The sequence below is a fragment of the Rhea americana genome, unplaced genomic scaffold (assembly GCF_003343005.1).
Source record: "Rhea americana isolate MKP2758 unplaced genomic scaffold, rheAme1 scaffold_85, whole genome shotgun sequence".
NCBI classification, from domain to species: Eukaryota; Metazoa; Chordata; class Aves; order Rheiformes; family Rheidae; genus Rhea; species Rhea americana.
In genome coordinates, this window is record NW_028187034.1 from 2,826,088 (window position 1) to 2,847,939 (window position 21,852).

Sequence of the window (21,852 nt, forward strand, 5' to 3'; positions counted from 1 at the left end):
GAAGTGCTAGTCCAGGCCAAAGAAGCCATTTTGGAAGAAGCTCTGAAACACTCAGGAAGCTAGTACTAGTGACACCATAATGAGTAATAGGACAGGCTGGACTAAATCAATCCTGAAAACAAAAGAGAGGAATGTTAAAATTTGCTTAGAAAAGAATGGAAAACCAAGAATTCAAGACAAGGAGGCAAAGATATAATACTGATTATGTTTTGTTCTAAAAAAATTTGGAAAAGCACGAGGCAAGAAAGTTGCAAAAGCCAGATCATACTGCAGATATAAAGACTGATAGATGAGCAGATGTGAAATATATTGCTAGAGAAGAAGAATTAAGAATCCAGGACAATGACCAGGTTATGCCCAACACATGCAGAGGAAATCTCAAAGGACAATAGAAAAGAAATATGGATTTATTTGAGGCATTTTAGATTAAGAGGAACAATTCTGTCTGTGAAGGTGTTAACTAAGAAAAGTTGATACAAGTCCAAAAGCTTTCTTAGGTAAGAGAGACTGCAGGTAAACAGGGGAGGGCCAATGAAGTTATAAAAGTTATTTGTATTTCAATATTATTGACATAAAAGTGGTGGTAAACCTCACAAGAATTTTCTACTGAAATACATTTTTCATCTGTGAATGTCAGTTTGTTGAATCTGACACTCTTTGCAGGAACATACTTTCTAGTCTTATCAAGAAAGGTTGCTTAGATCTGAGACAAGATCACTAGTCTCAGAAGAGGGAAAATGAGGGGAAGAGAAGAGGCAATCAGAAGAAACAAATAATTAATTCACTCATCCAGAAAACCCAGGATGAAGTCTTTGCTGGGTGAGAACAAGAATTTTGAACCAATGTTTCCACCATTTCAAGAGTGAGAGCAGCCACTAGGACCATTAGCTTTTCTAGGACAGGGCTGTTTTCTCTCTTCCTCAGAGAAAAAACACAGCTGAGGAGGTCAGGATACATCACAGTGCAAACTGGAGAATTATTTTGGAACCTCTAAAGTATCCTAACATTTTGAACTGTCCCCACATCCCCACCACTTAAGGCAGAAGGAAGACCTTGAATCAGCAATATCTGAGTGAATGGAGCATAAGAGGACTCTGGCTCTGATGCCAAAAGTAACAGTGAGCTCTGAGTGGTCTTGATTAGGTGGTATACAACCACATTTTCAGAGGTGTTCATTTCTGAGTGCTTCATCTGAGATAGTTTGCATCTACTGTTATATTCCGTATTGCACAAAGGTGCTGAAGACCTATGGCTCCTTTTCAAGTCCTTCAGCAAATCAATTAGGATAAGTTATTTCAGACTGGGTTCCCAGAAATGAAGACRCATCAAATGAATGAACTCATGAGAATATTGGCCCTAATATCTCTCTGTGACTCAGCTTTTCCATCTCTACAATGAAGAAAATGATGCTTACTGATTTTGCAAAATGCTTTGAGCTCTATGGATGAAAAGCAGTATGAATGTTAAGTAGGATTATCATTTTTATTAGAGAAATATTTAAAGGATCCTTCATCCCTGGGAAGGGATCCCARCTCACAGAAGGCATCCCTGTCCTAAGAACTGCTTGAAAGTTGAGTAGTTGCTAGGAAACCAGAGTACCTTCATCACTATGAATACCCCGAGACGGACAGAGCGGGCCAACTTTTCACAAAGCTGCCACAAGGTAAAAATAGGGCCAGGCGTCATTAGCAGAAGAAAGATCATCAGATTTCTGCAATACAGTCCACATGAACATACAGTGAAAATGGACAGGCATAGTCATGTAGGAGAGATAAGAGGGAGTGACTTTCTTAAACACTCCATGAAGAATAAGAAGACTCTGGGTGCTTGTTAAGTAGAATACCAGTGTCAGTGGAGGAGCCTAAGGAGAGAGAAGATAATGGCTTATTTTCAAAGAGCTGAGGAGAGTACCACAAGCTAAGGAATTACTGGAAACAGGAGTAAAGTAAAAAGCAGGAGTAAGGAGACAGACCTAAATGATGAGAGGTACCAGGGTCAAGAGAAGTAGTTGTTTTCTTGAGCAACTGAGTTATGTCTGATGTTTCCAGGCCCACAAAGAGAGTAGGAGGAGATGCATGAAAAAGGATCAGGAAAGGGAGGTGTTAGGTCTAGACAAGATAAATCAGGACAAACTGTGATTGAAATTGGAAAGAAGTATCTTGTACTTGTCTGGAAAAGGGCTGGGAGGTGAGAASAATATAGGAACTGGGAAGAATATCAGTGCCACAGAAACAGGGAGAAAGAACTAATAGAAGCTTTAGAAATGAGGGAGGAATAGAAACAGAATTATCCATACTAAGCTGTCCTAAATCTTCTGCTGGACTTGGAGGAAGAATTTGTGCTGTTGTTTCTGAAGGTATGACCCAAATGATTGAAAATCAGAGATTGGTCTAAGTGTTCTGAAGAAGATCACAAATGATGATTTTTTTTTTAACGCAGTCAGTGTTTGATGAAAGTGGAGAAACAAGATAGCACTGCAGGTATTTCTGTAATGCACTGAGGGAAGAAAGGAAGAAGCCGGTCAAACTGCAAATGAGCACTTAAAAGTGCATGGGAAGAATGTTTGAAGGGAAACAAAATTTAGTGCAATCCTGAGATGTGGGAGGTAGTGCAAATCAAAAAGGTGGCACCGGGTATGGATGGAAAACTGGGCTCTTTAGGACAGAGTCCTAAAGGAGAGATTCATATGCAGAAAATTGCACCAGGAGTAAAAGGTGAATTGAGCTGTTTAAAAAAATGAAAAGGGACACAAGACCTGTTCAGAATTTCTGAATTTGAAACCRTCTGATTTCATAGTCGAATAGCTCAAATGCTGTTCTTGCTCTCACAATGAGCTAACTGAGCTTAGAAATAAAACTGATACCTAGGTTAGGCACACCCTCCTGGGTGCCACATAAAGATGAACGCTCCTTTGCTTCATCCTTSCATGGTGCCTTTCCTTTAGCATTTCTTTTCCGTGTGTTTGGGGGAAATGGACTTCCATTCAGGGACTGTTGTGCAATTTCTGCTCCTTCTGTCTCAGCTGCTAATCTGGGCAGAATATGGGAGATGGGGCTTCCCCTGGGAAGGGAGCCACAGTAACAGGAAGGCTTCTTGCTTGTGCTGGCAGTTCTGTAATGCAGGAATCTCCCTTCATAGGACATGACTGAGTGAAACTTCAATAAAAAACAAAGACAGTGCTATTGATCTCCTTGGGAACCCACAGAGTGTAGGAATGTTCTACTGCTGAGAACATCCCATTAGTTGCCTTTTAGGGAGGTCCTGAGGTTGGAGGCGATCCCACCTCTTCCTGCTCTGCGGAAGGGATCTGTGCCCTACAACTTGTGGGCCAGCATATGAGATGCTCAGCCACTCAGTGTAATGCTRTTACACTGCTTTAACGTCCCCCATTCCACAGCTCACAAACAGCCTATTGCTAYGACTCTCTTCTCTTTCGGACTACCACTCTTGATGTGTGGCTGTTTTATTAAGCAAGAGCAATACAGAGTCAACGCTTTACTGAGCTATTTAGACCAGATAGAAAAATGCAAACCCACGCAGTTCTTAGAGATGAGGCAGCCRAACAGGACTATAGGATAGACTTAATACTCAAACTAACACATCCAACATGCAACAGCTACATTATCTTTTCCTTATCTGCTGTTCCACTTGTGTCATTCTCTCTTCTCGAATACACGTGCTGATTTCCAGTCTCCTTCTACATCAAAGTTCAATTCCTCATTTMATCTTCAAGGCCTCACGTGGCTCTGTCAGAGCCTGTTCCCTCCTTCCTCTCCCATCCTATACTGTGCTAACTCAGCACATCTTCCCCTCCCCAGCCTCCCTCCATCTCACTGAAGCAGTGACTTTGCTTCTGTCCTGCTTCCCTGTCTCTCCTGTTCACCGCACAACCTTATTCACCTCTCTCAGGCCCACCCTCAGGATTCATTCACTGCAGCTAGTCTTCCTGTGTTAATGACTTCCACTTCTCCTGTGCTCTTGGCAAGCTTTGCCCCTTCTGACTGTTAATTTTGTTTGCTATATTACAGCTTTAGAATGAGGAATGATTCAGAGATGCCCAGATAAAGCCAGGAGCAAACAAGATGTGAACATGCAATAGTTCAGCTTGTGACCTTTCTCAGGCACTTCCTTTCCCTTTACCAGCCTGTATCTCTCAGATCTAGTCTTGTTCCCATGTTTTCCCACAGATCTTAGCAGAAGCAGGATCTAGGCCTTGTATTTGCTGCCTGAGGGCCTGTCTATGCAAGCTGCTGAGACTCTCTTGTAAAGAGCTAAGCACCTTCACTTGCTAGTGCCCCAAAGTGGTCTTTATATTGTGAAAACCTGGAGGCRAAATTCTGCCTTTTTAGCTGCCAGTAAAATGCCATATACACACGATGGCATGTGGAAATGCATAATAACGCTTAATGCTATGAGAAGACAGCATTAGCAGGGAAAGGCTTTCCCCTCCCACTCACCCTTTGTCTATCTGTTTCTTTCCCGTTGTCAAAATTTAGCATCCTCCACTGAGAGGTTCAGTTTTGTTTTGACGCTTGGAACATATCCAGTCCCAGCTCACTCGCTTTCTCTGCCAGTCTCCACAGGTTTTCTGTACACAGGGCTTCCAGCTAGTCAAGAAATGCTCTCTCTTTTCCCCCCTGCAGGGGAATCTCCAAGTGCTGGGGTTGTTACAGAATCCTGCTGGTTAGGCGAAGTTCTTGTTCTGATGTATTAACTGCTTCTACTCCACAGTGCACTGTGAAGCACACTACAGTAAAAGAGGAGGCCTTCCACAGGAACAGAGGCCAGCCCAGAAGAAGGAATTTACACTGCCCGGGTCACAAAAGAAGCGAGGGGAAACCAGCATGGTTTCCCTTCTAGCTTGGCCAAGCTTCATTTCAAAGTTTACTGCAAGTAGCTCCAAGAAACACAGTTTGGACCAGAGGCTGGTGCACAGAGGGATGAGGCAGACTGAATCTCATGTTTGGATTTGAAATGACTCTAATTTTGGCTTGGCAAAACCAAAGGCCACTGCCCCTTGAGACTGTGCTAATCCGGAGAGCAGGCCAGATCTTGGTGCAAGAGATATCTGGGAGTCAGTTTTGAAGAAGCAGACTGGTAGGCTGAGAAGCAGCAACAGTAGGTAGAGTTGAATGGAAAACTAGTCTCTCAGGAGCATCTTGCCAACTGGTACCTCAGCAGCCACAGCTGTCCTAAGCAGGCCTTAAAGAGAGGCTGTGAATGTATGCCAGGTAAGGTGGGAAAGGTACATGCCAGCTGACAAGAAGACACATAGGCGAATACACACGGCTAGAAGAACATAGGGAACTATTTTCTTGTCCCACAAAACTCTGAAATTATAAACCTTCCTGTTCTACACTGGAATGGAATGAAGATTTATTTAAAGATTTTTGTTTTAGACTATAAGATGAGTTAGACACACTGAAATTGTCAGTATTTGCCTTATTCACCTAGAATTTAGGAGATCAGGTTGAGTCTCTGAATCACTCAGAGAAATTTTCATTGAAAAACTCTGACCAACTGTTTGAGAGAAAGGCTTTAGGCAGTGGCTGAAGTGTGGGCAAAAAAAGGATTTACTCACAGAAAGACAAACACAAAGCGATACTGAAATGCTGCTGTTCTTTGATCTTGGCACATTTCCTGGCTGGTGACTCCAGATGATAAGATAATGAGGTCAGATATAAGGTATAGCACAACATTTCAGGACTCTGTTGCTTCATCGAACGCTTTAAATAAAGCAGCAAATTAGAAATTGAAAAAAGGGATGGAATTTCAGATTAGTGATTCAAGTTGAGAGCTGATACCTTTTTCAAGGAAAATTGACCACACCTGGAAGGATTTAAGTTTTGATTTTAACAGACTTTGTCTTTAACAGACAAGTTCTCGTTTACAGACTTTGAAGTAGGGAAATTTCAGATCTGAGACCTATCTTACCCTCTGCAGAGATATGTGGAGGGAATAGTGTTGCATAAGAAGCTCCAATGGGCATGTCTCCTGGTAAAACAATCTCAGCTAAACAGGGTGGCTGGGAAATCAGCTTAGACATGATTCAAAGCCCTGTAAAAGCCATTCAGGTTTCAAACTGAGGGTAACTGGGCCAGTTCTTGTTAGAAATAATATTCCCAAGTCTAGTATTGTGAGTAAATTTCATCCCATTATGAGCAGTGTCCTACTCATGACGCAAGAGTAATGCTATGTGTCAAGTGGCAGAAAATGCTTCAGAGATTAGCTCTAGTACGTAGCTCAAACCTCTAGATGCTTCCATAATAAACTAGCGTCTCAGTGGATGAAAAAATACTGGTGCAGTTGCATATTTTACAATCAAGCTTCAAAGGGATTTTTATGACTGAAATGCAGTACTGGCTCCCCCATATGCCTTTGCTAGCTGTGCAACAGGTAATTTCACACTCCTCCTTCACAGTCTCCCCTCCAAATTCTCTTTTCTAAATCAGCCTTCCCTCATGGACCTCTGCTCACCTTTCTTGCAGGCACCATCTCTAAGTCTAAGATACTGTTCTCCTCCATGGTTTTCTCTTTAAAACCTAGCATAAGTTAACACACCACTGTAAATGCCTCATGATCTTGCACTGCTATAAACCTCCCTCTCCCAAACACCCTGCTGGCACTATTTGCTTGTTAAATAAACCCAATGCTGTGCTTAAGTCTAACTTCTGTTATAAGCACTTCAGAAGAAGGCCAAGTCACTGTGTTTGCTTATAAAGCACTGGGATGCCTGCAACTCAATAGAAATAACAATAATAAAATTATTAATATTATAATAGCAGCCTCTAAAAGCTAACACTGCTCACAAGGCTTGGCATTTGCTTTTATTCAGCTGCATAAAAAGGGACCTAACATTAAATCTGTGCAATATCTACTTTAACATCCAATGTTTGATGCAGATTACAAGTAAAGCAGCTAGCTAGAACAGCAGCAGCGCATCAGGGACACCGAGACTTGCAGCATAACTGTGCTAACACAGTTTGATCAAATTCAGGCAGGCCAGCTACCTTGTTTGGCCCCGTGGGATATAAACATTGTTTATCAACACTTTTTGAACTCCCATGACCCAAGCCAAAAATAAGTATGATGTTTGTTTTGTGTGTAACAAAACAAAATCTATATCTCAGCTCTTTTAGCAAAGAAGGCGCTAGTTTCCTAGGGCTTTTGTAGACCCAGACTTTTGTAATCATTACTCTGGACATTTGGCCTGCCAGTGGTAACAGTGAAATAATCTCAGGAAAGTACCAACCTAAAATGGGTGGAGACCTATACATGCTACACCTGTGATCCTTCAGTTCCAGAATCCTGGCACAGCTGTGAAATGCAAGAAATACAATATTAAACCATCTTTGGATAGTGTTTTGTTTGATTATGAAGGGAGTTGCAATGGGGGCTATTCTTACCATGGGGACACTGCTCAGGCAGGGAGCTCCTAACATGTGAGAATGCTGGGGACACCAATGATCTCCTTGATTGTTGTAAGAATAATTTTGCCATACATCAGCTCTGTCCTCCACTCTTCTACCTCACTTGCTCCCTAGAGTTTATTATCCTGCATTGCTGCAGGAGCATTTGAGAGGTCTTGGCTCATTCCACGAGAGAGGYCCAGCTCAGGGGTGAATTTACCAGAGGAACTATCCTAAAGAGGTTCAGCACACTCATGTTCCCCTCATCACAACATCCTTCACAGCACAGCACCAGGTAGCCCTAGCCTGCCTCAGGAGTTGCCCTGGCCCCGGTTCTCCTGCAACACCAATACCCCAGGACAAGACACAGTGGCTACTACAGGGAATTCCAAAATTAGAGAAAGTCCTGACCTTTTACTTGCAGGTTTCATTTTTTTGCTTGTCGGTGGTCCATCTCAAGGCATAAAGGGCACAGAGCAGAAATGCTGTGCGAGTGTAGGGCCCCGCGCTTTACAGCTCAATCCTACGAGCTGCATTCATCCTCAGTGTTGCAGTCAGCAGGGCTTTCTGCCATGGAAATCCTAAACCAAGTTCCCTCCTGGCCATTTCTGGTGTGCTGCCTGAAGGGACAGCAAAAATCCCAGTGCACTTTTTGAATGGAATAAAGGCTAACCAGTATTCCCTGYCTGGGTAAAACTGCCTCTGCTCTCTGAGGGCATGTGTGCGAAAGATCAATGAGCATGTAATGGCTGCCATGCTTGTCTGCAGAGTCACCGCACTGGGGGATCTTTCTCAGTGTTGCATGAAGGGCTTTGGGGTCCCTGGGGTATAAAAAGTGCTATAGAAAACTCAACCCTTCTCTTGTTCTATTTTCTTGCCTAAAATAAACCTCACGCTCAGATGTTCTGTGTTGGAATACCAAGATCAGTTTTTGCATCGCCAGTGAGGCTATTCACCCTAATCTACACGGCTGCAGCTGGTCCCCCAGTCCTCCTGCAGAGATTGTTAAAGAAACCAAGTGGTGCCTACCTGTTTCGTCTTTATCTCCAGGGCTGTGAGGGCAACAAGATGAAAGAGCTCAAGGACCGCTGGGGTAGGCGCTCAGTTTTCCCACAGAAAGCAAAATGGGAATTCCAGTGACCTGCTATTCCCAAATATTTCCGTTACTAGCTGCTAATTTTGTTACAAATTTGACAATTTCTACTGCAGGTAAACAATGYGGTGTTGGAGAGCACACAAGACTTACTGATTGTGCCACCAAATTGCTAAACACACATTATCAAGGTCTCTCCCTTCTCTCCATCTGTCTGAGCCTGGGAGGGGAAGGAGAAGGAGAGCTTAAGTGGCTAAGAAGAGGGAGGATGGATTGAAAGCTGCCTCTGTCATTGACTTGCTCTATTCTTTGCATTATTTCCCTGGGGTTCTCAGGTATTTTTATTATTAATAACTAATAATAACTTTTATACAGCACTTMGCATCCTGAAGGACCCTAAAGCACACCATGTACTTTATTAGCTAATTACTCGTTCTGAGTCTGATTCCTCTCTTGATTCTGGCCTGTCATTTCTGAACAAAGAAGCAGTTCAGACCCGTGCTAGATTTACACTAGTTTATCTGAGGACAGCCTCTCCCTACAGAACCAGTAGGATACGTCAGAGACAAATGAAGTTTGGGACTGGAGATGAAGGTTTTTATCTTTTCGCCTTCATTGTAATTTAAAAAAGACTAAGGAAATAGCACTCAAATAGCTTGGCAAACACAGCATTACAATTGTGAGTTTCAAGATTTGGAACTTGGGAAACGTCAGGCCGAAGTTCCTACTGGGGCAGGGACTTAGCCCACATCTGAATGGAGGCATTGCACAGCTACYAGCTGAGTCCCAGGCTCTGTAACTCACATTTCACAGTGTTAGGAAAGGTGTTTTTCCTTCTCTTCTTGCCTGGCAAATCCACATCTGTTCACAGTAACTTCCAATCTCTCCTAGAGTTACAGTTTCACCACCCACCCAAACTATTACCTGCTGTACAAGGTGAGCCTGCTTCTATCCTCTGATATACACTTACAGATCACCAACATAGTTATATGTGAGGAGGAAACTCAGGACACAAAGATTTTCTCTGGGCCCTTGAGTTCAAGTCTGAAATTGCAAAATCCCTATGTCCTCATGGAACGAGGATGTTGTTTACATGCTCTCATTTCTGAGAGTTTGATGTTATAACCCTATATGCAAAACCTGTCCTAGTTACAATATTGTCACCATGACTAGAAAAAAAAAACAAAACAAAACAACAGATTTTAAATACTCCCCTCATCTCATCCACCCCTTTCCCTCCAGGCTTACATTAGTATCTCCCTTTGACATCTGGATGTACAGTCACAGATTGGGATTGCCTGTGGTAGCTATGGAGCAGTTCCTCTCCTCCCACACCTTATACACATCATTTTCTCTCACTGCAGATAATTGCATCACCCTTCCTGTCACTAGGCTCGCAGTTGTAGTGGCACATTTGACTCATTTTCCACACACACAAATGTTCTTACTACAATTTGCCAGGATTTTTTTCCCTCCGTAATATCTTGATTTCTTTCATTTGCCCTTTCCATTTTGCCAAGACCATGCCCTGATCATCTTCTGCCTTCATTATTCCATCCTCCAACCAAGCAGCTCCAGCTCTTATGTTGTGCTCCTGGAGTTTAAAACCCAACATCATGCTACGTCATCTGAGTACAGCTATCTATGAACGCTCTTCTCAATGCCTTTTTTGGTTCCCARTTTGCTTAAAGGTCAATTCTGCCTCTTCTTGCAAGGCAAAACCAATAGCTTTTACCAGCTCAACTGATATACCTTGAAAGGCCTGCAACAGCGCCTGCATGCCTGAAAGTTCATGTTCTTCCTACCTATACCTGACAATCCAACAACTGTAGAAATAGTTACTGACCTCTCTGCTGAGGAATCAGAGATAGAGTCAATGCTTTACACTTCCATTGTATCAGACAGTAAAATATCAGTAGGGAAAAAACAATTATTTAATTTATACATACATATACACACACAYGCACATATAGGTATACGTGTATGTATATGTATATTTATGTATATATGTGTAAATATATTTGTATTTATGAAATCATAACATGTATTTGTTATATATGTGTATGCAAAACTATTTTCAGTTCTAAAATCACAGTGCAGCTTGGAAATGCAAGAAACACAATATTAAGAGCAGCAAAATTATGGATAGCTTTAGATGACCCGACTATATTTTTGTAGTTTTGTACATTGTGGTGTTTTAGTACTAAGATCTCAAAAGGAATTCAGCTCAGGTTTGATTCTGGTAAAGTCTGGAAAATAAAGGCAATTGTTCACCAAGGGAAAATGTTTACACTGGATATATGCAAAAAGGATTTTTTTTTTGAATGATTTTTATTATTGCTATGTTGAGGTTTTTAATTTGTAACTTGGACAGATGTCTAGCAGTCCCTGAAAACCAGCCACCCACAATGTTTCAGYTTGTAAAGCTCAAATGTACTGGATTTGTCTTTGCACCAAAATGCATTCAAAAGCTTTTGTCCAATTTTCCCAGCCAATCCCATTCTCTGTCTATGACAAACCATGGGAAATTTCAAACAACAATGAGGATATTTTTGAAAGTTATAACCGTGTAAAAAGAGGGTGTTTATAAATGGAAATCTTCATATATACTTAATAATAGGTTTTGCTACYACTGCAACTCCACCTACGTACAGAGAATAACTATAGCCAGTTCTTAGGCAGAGTATATTGGCTACTTAACAGCACACAGCATCATTATAGAGCAGGCTAGGAAGGAAAGGAGACTGCCTTCTCCAAGGAAAAATGCAAAGCAATTCAAGGCTGACAGCACGCAAAGGGTCAGCTGTAATGCAGCGCGATTCCCATTAGCAGCCGCAGCTGCAGAGCCAGGCAAGCAGAGTGCTGCAGGGCAACCGTGTGGGTAAAGTGGGACAAGGCTGGGGCTATTCTTCACTCCAGCATTTCCAAAGCTATACGGGGCAAACTCAAGCTGATTCCAGGGGTGCATATGATATCTTCTAGCATTAGCCCCCTCTCCTTCACTGAGTGACTGTCAGGGAGGACTGCAGAGAGCAATCAAGCAATAAAGGCTGAAAAAGACAAAATAGGAACCTGGTATTGTTTYGGATGGGACTTCTCTGCCTGCTGCTCAGTGGCCACTCTGTCTCCCCCCCTCCACCTCATTGTTTCCTCTTTAGTACTACTCCATACCAGCTACTCTCATCCTTTTCTTCCCTGTCCATCTATGTCAGCATTTCTTTTTCTGTTTATTTAAACACCTCCTGACTGAATTCACCCTCCCAAAATTGGTACTCTTGGGCATTTTACTGCTGTAGTTTTTGTCGTTGCTAATGTGTTGTGATATATCTTTTCCTTCATACTCATTGTGGCAGGGATGGTCTACAAGGCAGTGTTTGTACCATTTTTATGCAGGAAGACCCCTTTATTATCTGATTCCTAAYGACAGCTGTAGTAAACATGTTTATTAATAATAAGGTGAGGAGAGCTAGTATAATGGCTCTGCCTTGTAGGAAGGGAGGAATATTCTTTAATAACTATAAGACCATTTCCATTTTGCATCAGCTTGTTTACTGTATTCTTTACCACAATATTTGAATGATTTCCAGTGGCACATTAACTGATGGGGCTTAATATCAGTCACATGTGGTTTGTTCTTTTATCCTCTCCCGAGGGATAGAATTATATATGCAACATACTGGTTGTGTTGCTAGTGTTTTATTTATTTTTTAACATATGCCCTGCTGCATGTGTTGGAGAAGGCCATATCAAAGAAGGGGCATCACATTTGGATTGGAAAGTGATGAGATTCATGACGGTCCTTTGTTCCTATGGGATCTATGCTATTGCCCCAGCTTAACCATTGAAGACTCTGCCCCAAAGAACTTCACTTTCTACCTCACCTCCCTTCAGAGTCACCTCATCTGATCCTGAAAAGAAGCACTGAGGACACTTTGGTCTTAAAATTGCCCATTTGAGTCATAAAGTACTGCCAATACCACAGTAACCTCTACCACTGTGCTGGATCAGAGCTGTTAGAATGGCACCTGCTGATGCACCAAARCAAGTACAGGTGTAACTCTACAGCCTGTAACCTCGGCCTTTAAATCTGTACTGAGGCATGTGAAAAGATGTGCTAATTTTCATACGGTGCTATCTATGGAGAGATTCCCCYAGAGGAATAATGAGCACTTTCGAAAAGCCAGCCTTTCTTTAGAGAATGTCAACATGGGTGAATAAAAGCAGATGCCTGTGAGTAMTGCCTGTGCTCCTTGCTGCTGTATTCTTTGCCAGCACCAAACCCCCCCAAATCACCAGTGTRTTTGTTCTTGGAAGGGTGGAGCTGATTCAAGATGATTTTGAACGACCCTGTTCTTCCCCCGACAGCTCATGAAGCTTCATTCCTTCCTCTTGAAGTCATCTCAAGTTGAACACTCAAAACCAGAGACACTCCATATCACTGGTATCATTTTCTGAGAGTGATGGCAAACTTTCACACCTGATTTAGAAAACCATGCATAAGTATAAAGTGCTCACAGTTTACTGTATAGCTCTGAAATTTTTCTTCCTAGCCTAGGCACTGGCTCTGAGCCTTACTTCATCACCTGGTACCAAATGACTCAGCTCAGAAACAGGGACCTGGAGCAGAAAGAAATGTTCATGTCTGTGTCAAACCACAATTTATCCACCATTCACACTTCACTTCTCACAGTTTCACCTCCAGCCAGGATTACTACTAATGCAGGAATCACAAGCACGAGTTTGGGAGATAATTAATATTAATAGTGATGGCACAAATTTAAGCATAAGAAATCCTGTCTGTACATAAGAGAAAACTTTTCTACCATGAGACTGTTTGAACACTGAAACAGGTGCCCAGTTAAGTTGTGGAGTCTCCATTCTTAGAGATATTCAAAACCCAACTCTGCACGGTCCTGGGCAACCTGCTCTAGCTGATCCCGCTTGAGCAAAGGAGTTGAACAAAATGATCTCCAGAGGTTCCTGACAACCTCCACTATTTTGTGATTCTTTATTTTCTTGAGGCAGGGAAATACCACTACATTCATTTTCAGTAGAAGAAGAGGTGCTTAAGTGACTTGCCTCAAATCATGTAGGAAATGTGTGGCAGAATCCTTGGCTAGCATCAGACTTTCCTTCTGAGCTTTTAGAGACAACAGCTATATCTAGCCACTTTCATTTATTTTTCTAGAAATGATCATGCCAAAACCTTTGCTAAATTAGAGAGTGAGACTAAAGGAGAGCTCTTAGTGGATTGCTTTATTCTGCAAATGGAAATATCACAAATCATCCTGGGAAAACAGGTCTTTCTGTTCTCTTCCCTATTTGTCTGCTTCTTTCCTTTTGGACACCTCTTCCTCTACCTCTGGCTCCCTGTTTTCAGATGTATAGTCCTGCCCATTTGAAAGTGTTCCTACTCTGCAGGAAAGGAGTAGCTTTTTATTCTTTGGAACTTACTATTATCTGATAGATTGCACTCTGCAGGCAAGCAAGACTTCTAAAAAAGACAGGGCTGCACAAAGCAATACAAAAATAAACCCTATCACCAACAATACTGAGCCAGATTCTCTTCAGGGGTAACTCAGTCTGACTCTCACTGCAGCAGAGCTGACTGCTGCCAGCTGTCCTGGATAGACAGTATGTACCTAAATGATGACCTGGCCACAYTGGAGGAGGACTCTTTCTGGGCTGAATACTCAGTTAATATTGATTTTCATTCATCTTAGACATTGAGACCCTCTTGGCAGTGTGGTAGGTTACAGCCTAATGTGCTATCTTTGCTCTTAATGTCCCAGCTGGGCAACTTCTGTCCTGGCCCAGGCATTGTGGTATGCCTGCTTTGCCAGTCCTAGATGCTCTGGGTGGTATTTTCCAAAGCTTTGGCAGGCAACAAGCAAACATTGGGGATCCCATTTAGAGATTCACAAGAATACCTTGGGGGGTGGAGGCTGCTCTGTGACTGCCGATGTTAGAAGGCTAAGCAAGGGGCAAGAAGGAAGAGGGATAATGCAAAACAGAGGCTAGGAGTATTTCTCATGGAGATCTCCAGCCTTTCTGTCTGTGTCAAGCCAGACATTTGCTTTGCAGTGTGCATGTCTAAAAGCAGACTGTGTAAAGGATCCTGTGCAAGGACTTGTCAGGGAGAGTGAGGTGGCTGCAATAAATGAGATTGAGAAACAGAAGGAAGATCTGATGGATGAACATGAGAAAGAGGGTGAGGGGAGCTTCTGAACTTCACTGGATCTGGAAGAAGAGGGAGAAGTTAGAAGGGTTCAAGGTTCCTGGAGGGGATCCCTTGAGAAGCTTGAGAACTCAACACCTGCCCATTTTAGGGTTTGCTGCATAAGATGGCTCAAGTCAAGAATGGGAAGGGCAAAAGAATATACAGAGGAGACATTGCTCTTACTCCTTTACTGGGGTCTGAAAGCCCTACATGTCCTTCCAAATAACAATTTTCTCTTCATCAGGCTTTCAGGAGTATTAGCTGTAGTGTGTGGCACATGTCTCTTCTCTCCCTGGCTCTGCAAACTGCACGTGTGGAATGAGAAAAGGCTGTTTCATTTGTCCTTGTAAATGCTGCTGAGCTGTTCCATCCCCCTCCYAATGTGTGGCTGAGGCACTTCCACCAGCACAGGTGCCAGGGAAGCTGTTGAACCATCTCAGCAGGCCACAGATGTCCATGAGAGGATTGCCGAATGACCTTGGAGCAAGAAGTGACATCTAGGCCTTCTCCACACTGAGCTGTTTTCTGCACCATTGCCATCCATCACTCACCTATTCTGTGCATTTGTACAGCCTCTGATATTAGTGCATTGATACCACGTCCTCTTTAACACATCCCCGTACTGCGTAAGGCAGAGCCATGCTGTTAACGCCATTTTGYAGAGTGGGACTCTAAGGCACAGAGATAAGAAGTGATTTTAATAGTATGCCTGTGGCAGAGCAGAAACTGAATCTTGTTCTCTTATGTTCCCAGTTAGCAGGTTAATGATCTAAATGCTTCATCCTTTCTCCATTACCCAGATGAGCCAGGAGGTACTGGAAGGGAAAGTCTTAGCACAAGTTAACAGTCAGTGTCCACAGTCACGGCATCCTGTACTCAGCACAGACAAAGCAGTGACTAAAGTGGAACCAACACTGACCACCTCACTTCATGAACACCAGCAGGGTTGAATCAGGGACAGGGATCAGTGTGGTGCAGTGTGTCAGTCTGCAGTGAAGAACAGGTCCTCAAAGCTGTAGCACTTAGTCAAGCCAGGGCTAGATACTCTGACAGCCAAGGACCTTGCTGAGCCTGATCAGTGAGGCCTTTAGAAAACAAACACCAGCAGCAGATTTTCAAAGAGCACATGCTGCCTAGCACTGTTTCATCACCTTGTCTAAGCATCTGAACCCCAAGCTAGCCATACCACACAAGTCTGTATTAAAAAATATACAACACCCTGCACAAAACAGCATTTTCTCCAAGCACGTTGATTCTTCTCATAGGGATTAATCAGGCTAGAATACAGCAAGGAATGGGGCAGAGCAAGAGGGAGAAGAGAGAAAGCAGGTAAAACACGGCACAGAGCAATTCCTTTCCCACATGGCTAAATACAGCATCTCTTCCCTTGCTGCCTGATTCCATCCAGAGGGCTCTCGTTGTGCTCTGCATGCCTTGCTGAGGAGGTACATGCTGGCTCTGCCTGTTTCCCCAGCATATGCTGGAAGGAACTCAGCACTCTGCCATCAGTGGGATGACTTGAATCTGATAACCATGGAGCTGAAATCCGAGACTTAAGGCTTTCCTGACAGCAGTGCTGAGATGCCTCAGAGGGTGGCAATGTGCTTGTGCTAGAGTGAGATACCAGACTGTGATGGGCAGGCTGTTTAATACCAAGGCAAAGGCTGTAAATGCTGCAATTGGTCAGCACAGGAAAACAGTTTTCCACCTGCAGTCAGCTGAAAGTTGCTCTTCCAAAGCCTGAGAAAACAGTAGAGAGGACGATTGTACAGCAGTGACCCATGGCCAAAAGAACAAGGTGATGAGATAGGTGTCTGTCATGGGCAGCTAACCCCAGGCAGTCAAGGGTAAGGAAGAGAAAGGACCCCCTACATGTTATATCTGCCTTCCTCACAGGTATTGAAGTTGGCAAGTAGCAGGGTGGGAGTGGGGCAAGGGAATCTACTCAGCTATGAAGCTTTCCTTCCAGAACAGCCATGACTGAGAAGCAGGCACTTCTAGAACACGGTAACTGGATTGGGAAGGATGTTTGATGACTTCCTGTCCTGTCCCACAGGTTCAGGGTGGGAATAACACTTCAGAAACACATAGAAAGGCTTTATTCCTACTTCCTTCTCCTATTACTTAGCTCTTACGTACACACACACCCTCCCCTGTGCTGTGTCTAGCCTCTTCATGGAAGTTCTTTGAACTACTAGCTGAAGATGATAAGTATCTCAAAATATTCAATGTAAGCAGACAGGATGCAGAAGGAGAAGAGCATGGAGGCTGATCCAGAGGAACTCAGTAACCTTTGTTCCACAGTCATCCGCTCCACATTGCCTCCAAAAGCATCCCAAATCCAGCTCCAGCAAGGTTTGGCCTCGAGAAAAACTCAGGGGAAAACGTTTATGCTCAGTTCTTCTTCAAGATGTCCCCAGATATCTGGAAGATAACTGGAATTCATCAGAATAAATCTTCCAAAACATTACTCAGGGACCTGATATACTGTCTGGAATTATCAGCCTGGGAAAGGTTGCTTTGGAGGAGCTCTGGGTTCCTCACAACCAACCCTTCCTGGTGACAATAGCTGCAAATGAGGTGACTATGTTGTCCCCACACCGTGCTCCTCAGGCTAGTCCAGTACTAGGGTCCACGCCCAGAGTGGCAGCCTAATTTCCACATTGCCACAGCACTTGTGCCTCTCCAGACTCAGGCTGTAAATATCCCTGCTGAGGGCTCAGTCAGCCTGGGACTGATGGGGGGGGGGTAGGCCTATTATGGAAAAGGCACAGTTCTTCAGAGAGAGAGCCTCTCCCTAGCTTCTTGCTCAAATGCTACTTTGGTGACTGAACTCTGGTTAGGAGACCCACAGGATAACCATGCCCAGCCACACACATCATGAAGACCTTGCATCCCTCCTTTCCAGACAGTTTATGCCCATCAATTCTGTGTTAACAGCCTGCCAGTGCAAGAGTCAAGAGGGAAATGTAAGGAACAGTGGGAGAAAAAGGTTGGAGATTTTCCAGGAGATATAATGAAGTTGCTTTCCAGATGGCCACCCTTGTACCAGCATAAAAACTGTAATACCTCAAGATATTAGTCAATCTGTGACCATGATGTCTGGATGAGGCCCATGGATTACCCCTCTGGAGCAGTATTCTTGAATGCAAGGAGAGAAAGATATGAACAACAGAAATAAGAGCCTGGTAAAAAACCAAGATGATAAGAGATTGGAAATATTTCTCTGACTTCCTGCTGGGATAGCTTTGCTAGTCATGCAGTGTGTGAAAGAGGGTGCCCCAAGACTAAAGCAGAGACATGGACAGAAGATATGTAAACCAGCCTGATGAAACAGAGATTTACCAGAGAAATGTCTCTCACTCATGATGGATGATTTTGCTCCCACAGTGCAAAGGGGTGTTTTGCTGCAGAGCTGTATCCATACACTTGTGCCAAGCTTTGTGTAGACTTAGTATCTGAGAGGACACAAGAGGAGGCCTGATAAAGGTGTATAAAACAAGCGGTTGTACAGAGAAAGTAGATTAGAACCTTTTATACTTCTCTCAGAAAAAACAGAACAATGGAATATATCTCACCTGTAAAATGAATAGGTAGTGAATTCACAGCTGAGAAAAACAAATACTTCTCTACACAAACATAATCAACCCACCGTATACAGCAGTTGGAACTCACTGAGTGAAATTCAAATGGTGAGTGGGTGTTTCTATAAATACACAAATATCCGAAGTTATTCCAGCAGATGTTAACAGAAGGGATATTAAACCTCATGCTTTGTAGCTTAACCCAGTCTCTAATCACTGTTCTCATCCCAGCCTCCCTCAGGGGTGGGCAGTGATCACCTGCCTGCTGCAGAAGTTGTATCTGCCAGCCGAAGCCTTTGGTGCTGTCCACTGTTGAACAAGGGACGCTGGACTAGGTGGGTCCAGATGGTGATTCCCATGTTCCTGTGCAAAGGAGAGGGAGATGCACGTGCATGTGAGGAGAGTACCAGGACATTTAATGCGCATCCGTATGTGAGTGTGTGCTGCCTGGGAAAAAGGAAGGGGGGGGCATAAAGAATGAAGCAGAGGGCAGTTGTTTCCTCAGGTTGGTTTTTGGTGTTCTCATTTGTTCTTTTTTCTCTTGTTCCATAGGGAATTTTAAAGGTCTGTGTAAGCAAATCGATCACTTCCCTGAGGATGCAGATTATGAAGCCGATACAGCAGAATATTTCCTCCGTAAGTCTGCAGGTTCTTTTCCTTGCAACTGCTGATAGGTGCTAGTGTTTGGTGCCTTTTGCTTTCTGAAGACAACAGTTAAGATTCTGGGCCCCTTGAGGCTTAGCAGGCCAAAGAGGGCAGCCACTGGGAGAGCTGGCAAGAGATCTTCCAGGGTTTCCAAACATCTGTTTCAGAGCCTCTTTATCCCCAACAAATGACACCATTCTTACCTTTTTGAGACGATGTCCACGCGACAGTACAAGTTTCAAACTTACAGTGACAACAAATAAAATTTTTAACGAATGGCAATTAAATGTTATATAAATCTAGAGTCTTTTAGCCCAAATCTGCTGGAAAGCTCCTGAGTGTAGTTCTCAAATTGACAAAGGTACTATCTAAAATCCCCTCTCTAAAGGACAAGACACATGGGGACATGAGGTGGGTTGTAGGGTCTTCCTCCTACTCTGGCACAGGTCGTTGTTCCAGCTTTTCAGCCAGAGCCTTCGGTGCAGGACCACYCTTTTTCCTACACACCACTGTATCAAATGCAGTTATCCTCTGGGCCCAGACTACCATCCTCCRACACTGCCACCCTCAGACGGTAGGCTCAAGGTGTGAGCCTGTTCCTGCAGCAGGCCAGCCCCCCKATAGTGGTAATGCTTAGCAGTCCTGTTGCCTGCTTTGAGCAAATAAGTGCAGGAGTGGGGTAGCTGGATCTGCATGTAGGGGTGCGGTAGGGGTGTGTCTACAGCAGAAGAAATTTGTACTTCCTTAAYGGATACTCTATCGTTGCATCAAATTTAAGAAATTAGCTGAATTTAAGAAATTGGCTGTCTGAAGGGTACCTACTTCTGTATCCTGTCATCTTTCCCTGGACAACACTTGCCTACAGAGGCTGTGAATCTGGAGTGGTAGGAATGGGGTGTAGAAGAAAAGACAATCTGAGCCATTTAGAGAAAAGACCCAACGCTTATGCAGGGCCCCTGGAAGATATACTGTACCTCAAACTTACTGTGTTTCCATAAGGGAACCTAATCTGAGATCAGAGTTCAGCCTGAGACATGCAGGTGAAGACACTACATGTGCACAGGGGCAGGGGAGGTAGTCTATCAGCAAGGCAGATCCATATTACATGTTGCCCTAACTGATCACAAGCAAGCATCTCCACCTGCCACAGAAGCAGGACCTTGTTCTTCCTTTAGCACAACTAAACAGGAATTGCTTCTCAAAGGCTCCCAAATTGCTATTCTTTCCTTCCTCCACAAACATATCTTTTGACATCATTAGAAGAGCTCTTTGCCCTTCAGGAGTTTGAGATAAGCGCTTTTAACCTCCCAAGGTTAACCATCAGGGGCCTCCAGGGCCCAGAGGCTTTCAGAATTGCTGCTTGTTATCTGGATGTGCTCAAAGCCAGATGTGGAGGCCCAGCCCTGCATTAGAGATGAGAGAGAKAATTTAGACTCTGTGATGCTCATTTGTATGTGCAAAGAGGCAGACTTTACACAACTTCCTCTTGATTTCTCAAACAGTTCTTCAACCACTGTTATCTTAAATAACCCCAGGGAGACTGTTTCTTTTAAATGCCTTTCTGCAGAACTGGTCTCATAATCCTTATATGTCCCTTGAATGGCAGAGCTGAAAACTTGTGTTTATCCATTTTGGCACAGGCTGCCTCTAGGGACAAATCAGCTCTTGTACAATTGTTTGGGAGTGTGGAAGCCACTAGCATTAATTGAACTTCAGAAAGAAGGATTTTTTGGAGGAAAAACATGTCAAGAACTATGAATCTGCTCCCTCGGAGGGAACAAGATCAGAAGATAAAATATGGCTCAATGTTAGGACCTGATAGTGTCTCCAAGATAGAACCCCTTTTAAGAAAGAACTAGGTTTAATGGCAAATTGTCCAGTAATAAAGAACTACTTGGGTCCCTCACAAGGGAAGGAGGACTTCTGCTGGCTTACACCTAACTGGAGAAGGAYTCTACTGCACAGCTTCTTCCCAAGACTTTTGTCAAAGTGCAGTTCCTGGGAACTCTGTGTGGGTGATGGCTGATGGTACTGGCAAGAGTGGTTAGAAAATTGTTTATTCTTGTCAGCTTAGGTGATTCTCTGAGCCAGGGGACCAAGATGACAGGATGCAGCAGTGTCCGTAGCCTAGCCAGAAGGGCTTCAAGTTCATTTCTGCCAGTCTTTCACATACAAGGTCTTATAATTCTTGAAATCAAATGTCTAGTGTCAAAGAGGAAGCAGAGCCATCATTGTATTTCTTTGGTAGGAGACACTGAATTTAGAAGGCAGACATGATAAAAAGGARCATCAAACACCATAGTGAATTCCCTTTTCTTTAGATAAAAAGCTCTGGACCTCAGAAGCCTAGATGAGATTTTGCAATGCCCCTCTCTTTCTCAGGAACATGTTTGCATGTTCCTTCTGAGAGGCAGAAGACAGGGGCTGAGCAAGGCTGTCGTCCTTATCCCTCACAAAACGCCTTTGGCTCCCCATATCAGCCTGCAAATTTATGTTCTCCCAACAGATGTGAATTTTAGCATAAAKGCCTGACCAAAAGTAGTGTGATCAGGGTGGAGTTGTGGGACTGAGCACCCCTCTACAAACCCTTTGAAGAGAAGACATCTGCTTGATACTTATTTACTGCMATTCAGTTTCTTCTCAAATCCTCCTTTGCTTTCCGGAAGCTATTAAGATAGTTATTATCACTATCCCGTTCCCTGAACCACAGCCAGACAGAACTGAAAAGCAAGTAAGAGAGGCTTCATCCTGCTTTTGCATTACCCATGCACAGGCAGTGGGCTACAGCCCCTCCTAAATCACCAATTGTTTGTGCCTGTTAGCACTTCAGTGCCAGCAGGGCCTATGAAGCACAGTCTCCGCTTACTTAGGGAAAAGCCCTGTATTTGCTTCAGTAGGGCT

At 43.5% G+C, this 21,852-nt stretch overlaps 1 protein-coding gene across 1 annotated transcript in view; it reads left to right on the plus strand.

Moving 5' to 3' along the window:
- CACNG2 (calcium voltage-gated channel auxiliary subunit gamma 2) overlaps positions 1-21,852 on the plus strand; it is a 53,333-nt gene that overhangs the window by 29,035 nt on the left and 2,446 nt on the right. The window contains exon 2 of the mRNA XM_085323629.1: positions 18,859-18,942. Within this exon, the coding sequence (XP_085179755.1) occupies positions 18,859-18,942 (84 nt within the window). The remainder of the gene's footprint in view (positions 1-18,858; positions 18,943-21,852) is intronic.